The 3,786-nt window shown below is 37.9% G+C and overlaps 1 protein-coding gene across 1 annotated transcript; it reads right to left on the bottom strand.

Annotated features, from left to right (window-relative positions):
• Positions 1-1,465: 1,465 nt before the first annotated feature.
• LOC110926075 (putative F-box/FBD/LRR-repeat protein At4g13965) lies at positions 1,466-3,519 on the bottom strand. Its single transcript, XM_022169834.2, has 3 exons — positions 2,488-3,519; positions 2,154-2,330; positions 1,466-1,975 (listed from the first exon to the last, which is right to left on the bottom strand). The coding sequence occupies exons 1-3, from the start codon at positions 3,517-3,519 to the stop codon at positions 1,466-1,468; spliced, it is 1,719 nt and encodes a 572-aa protein (XP_022025526.1).
• Positions 3,520-3,786: the final 267 nt, after the last annotated feature.

Below are 3,786 nucleotides of genomic sequence, written 5' to 3'. Positions count from 1 at the left end.
CACTATAATTTTTTAATATATATTGAAAGTGGTTGTGAGTGAAGAAGAGAGAAAAATGTAATGATAAAGGTATAAAAATATTATTTAATTGAAAAGGAGAGAGAAAAAGTATTTGTTTTTAGTGGAAATATATTGATATAAGAGTTGTTTTTTAGTGGAATGTATGTATAATTTTAAGGGGCTGGATGTGAATGCTCTTAGGGGGCGTTTGGTTCGCGAAATGTTTTGGAATTGGAATTGGAATTGGAATTTGTATAGGAATTAGAATTTGAAGGAATTGGATTTGGAATTTAAATATTCCAATTGGAATTGGAAATTGTTGGAATTGGAATCTCATTTCCATTTTTGTTGTGCTTGGTTGTCAAATGAATTGCAATTCATCACCTCGGCACCCACAACCACTAGTACGTGTCGTAACGGTTCGCGTCGAAACGAATCGGGTCGAAGCGGTTCGATTCGAAACGGTACGGGTCGAAACGGTCCGCGTCGAAATGGTACAGGTCGAAACGGTACGGGTCAAAACGGACGCGTCGAAACGGCATAGGTCGAAACGTTACGGGTCGAAACCGTTTATAAAGGATTATTTTGTGTGTTTTGGTCTTATCTGTGAGTCGACATGTATATATTATGATAGTAGACCATTTTTATTTTCAGCCATATGAATGTTTGGCCATACATGAGCAGAGGATGTGACCAACTCCACTTTCGCCATCGAAACATTACGGTTCGAAACCGTTTATAAAGGATTATTTTGTGTATTTTGGTCTTATCTGTGAGTCGACATGTATATATTAATGATAGTAAACCATTTTTATTTTCAGCCATACGAATGTTTGGCCATACATGAGCAGAGGATGTGACCAACTCCACTTTCGCCATCGAAACGTTACGAGTCGAAACCGTTCACGTCGAAACGGTACGGGTCGAAACCGTTACTGGTCGAAACCGTTGGCATCGAAACGTTACGGATCGAAACTGTTCGCGTCGAAACGGTACGAGTCGAAACTGTTCGTATCGAAACGGTACGGGTCAAAACTGTTCCGATCGAAACCAGTATGGGTCAAAACGGTACGAGTTAAAACGGTGCGGGTCGAAACGGTCGAAGATTCCAATGAAATTACTTTAATTCCTTCACATATAGGAAGGATTTTGAATTCCTTTAGTTAAAGGAATTTGAAGGAATTCATGTCTAATTCCAATTCCAATTCCATTGTCAATCAAACACATCAAGATTGGAATTGAGATTCCAATTCCATCAAATTCTATGAACCAAACATCTTAAGAGATGGAATTCAAATTCCAATTCCCTTAAATTCTATTGAATTCATGCGAACCAAACGCCCCCTTAGATCATCTGGTAGGTAAGTATCATAAGTGAACAGGCAAAAAAAAAAAAAAACATATCCTTGTTTAAAGTCCATTAACACAAGAAATATAAAGCGTGAGCATCCCAACTAATAATTTGTCAAGAAGATCGCTGTGGTGACGTAACAAGTTCATGAGAGGAGACATTTGAACGATTTGGCGTCTTACCGCATTTGATCTTCATACAATCCATCACATTATCCATGATTGTCTCAGCCTCTACACACAAACCAGAAAACCTTCCTTCCAACTTATCCCGATGTGATGCAGGCAACTTTGTCAGTATTACTTTAATCTCCCGCAACATTGAAATTGTGTGACCAGTATTTTCATACCCTTTCTCATACTGCTCATTCAGACCTTCCCAATAGCTCTCGATATGTGTCATTCTATCCCCAAAATGCCATTTGATTTTCGTGTCCGGAAATGCCCTTTCGTTCTCAACTTCCACTTGCTCATGCATTGTTGCCGTTTGGCTTTCCATTGGTGCCTTGTCCTGCTCCATATCAGTCGTATTTATTTCACTATTTTCTTTCCACTTATCTAGTAACACCTGCAACTTTCTCATAAGGTTTTCTGCTGATGCAACATTCCTGACAGCTCTAACCTCCTGCATAGTTTCCATGGATAATAAAATAAGCATGAAACATCTAGATACTCATTTATATAATAAGCTCCAATATTGAATCTTCTTCCATGGATAATAAAATAAGCATGAAACATCTAGAAATAGCAACGCAATAAGTAAAATGTATGGAAGATAAAAACGCACTTTATGGTGGGCATACCTCATGTGAAACCAGTGTAAAGGTGGCACCTTGAGAACTATCTAGCAAAAAGTTTTTGACTTCAGTAGACAAGGTTACCTCTGGGATGGTAATATCAGCTGGATAAATCTTTAAACTCTTTAAGTCGGTGAACGGAGAAGGTTGATCTGAGATTAGTTCCACTGATGAAGATAGAAGCTGCAAGTAATGTCAAAAAAGTGATGTTTACAAAAGGGGAGTACATTTATGCCATCTTAATATGCCTTTCTTTTTAATCTTACGTATATTTCCATTGTTTATATTAAAAATCTTTGTTAGATTCGCAGTGTAACATTAATGACCAATAACAGCATACCTTGACAAGTTCCAAGTTAAGCGTAAGAAATTTGACACTACGGAGCTGTTGAAGAAGAAAAACTATATTATGAATATATGGCTGGAGACGGAGGCCGGAAAAAAGTGATTGCAATGATCCAGAGTGTTGCAGAATACATATATCCGCTTTCTGCAAATGAAGAAGGTCGGTAGAAACCTTCAAGAGTCTACCATAATCATCATCTTTATAATGCAAGGAGGCAAGGTTGGGTGCGGAAATAAGATGAATCCCTGGCCAATTTCTTATAGTGAGATTCTTAAGTTGAGGTGTAACCACATTGACTCCCCCAAGACCGTTTTCAAGTGTTAGATTAGATAATCCATGGTGGCATATATTGAGATATTCCGATCCATCCATTATTCTGCAACCCTTTAAGGTGAGATTCTTCAAGTTTGCACAATTCCAGAAAAGACTGTCGTACTTTTCAGTAGTTTTGCCAGCATTCAATACCACACAAAGGAGATTCAGTGTTGTTAAAGCCGGCATGTACCATGTAGGTGGGATCGTAATGTAACTTCTGTAAGTGAAGGAGTAAGTGAAGGACAAAGTGAGATTTTCGAGAGACTGAGAATTATAGACAGAAAGAGGGGTTTCGTATGAACGCTGTAAAAACCCCTGTAAAAACCCCACATTTTCAGTTTCATACAAGCAAGTAATGTTTAGTTGTTTGACATTGTTGGAGAATGCAAATTCCAAAACTCTTTCGACAAACAGATGGCCATCCTTTTCATGAAAAGCGAGCTTGACACAATGCACTTTTGTTTGATTATTTCGGCCAGACAAAAAACGTGTAACAAATTTGAAGAACCTGCGATAATGCAAATCCTCACTTGAGAAACCGAGACAGGGCATTGTAGTCCAGATGTACCTCCATCTAGGTGACAACACACTTGTTTGGACTGCATATCTAATTCCAAGAAAGAAGAGGATCTTATGGATAAGATCGTCTGGCAAGGTGCTTAGTCTATCACCTTCTACATTCATTCTAACTTTACCATGCCTGGAATCCATTCTCTCCCAACTCTACTTCTACAGAAATAAAGATTCAAACATATGTCGGTTCCTTTCTTGTTGTTTCGGCTAGAATTTATTGGTTCTTATGTCTTTGTTAAACTTTCCGTTGCCAAACCACCAGAAACTGCAATTTGATTAGATACAACAGTTAGGACATAACAAGCCTGCAATTTACTTTCAGCGTCTGAACCACCGATTTATATATTTGATAAATTGGTAGAACTACTATAAAAACTCTTTTAAGATGAAACTAAAACACAACAT

The sequence above is a fragment of the Helianthus annuus genome, chromosome 17, assembly GCF_002127325.2.
Source record: "Helianthus annuus cultivar XRQ/B chromosome 17, HanXRQr2.0-SUNRISE, whole genome shotgun sequence".
NCBI lineage: Eukaryota > Viridiplantae > Streptophyta > Magnoliopsida > Asterales > Asteraceae > Helianthus > Helianthus annuus.
The sequence above is the reverse complement of the archived record's forward strand: the minus strand, read 5'-3'. Positions and strand labels throughout refer to the sequence as shown.

Coding starts and splice junctions, on each gene's coding strand:
- LOC110926075 (XM_022169834.2), bottom strand. CDS start 3,519: ATGGATTCCAGGCATGGTAAAGTTAGAATGAATGTAGAAGGTGATAGA. Junction 2,331..2,487: donor TTAACTTGGAACTTGTCAAG/GTATGCTGTTAT, acceptor CATTACTTGCAG/CTTCTATCTTCATCAGTGGA. Junction 1,976..2,153: donor TTACACTGGTTTCACATGAG/GTATGCCCACCA, acceptor GAAACTATGCAG/GAGGTTAGAGCTGTCAGGAA.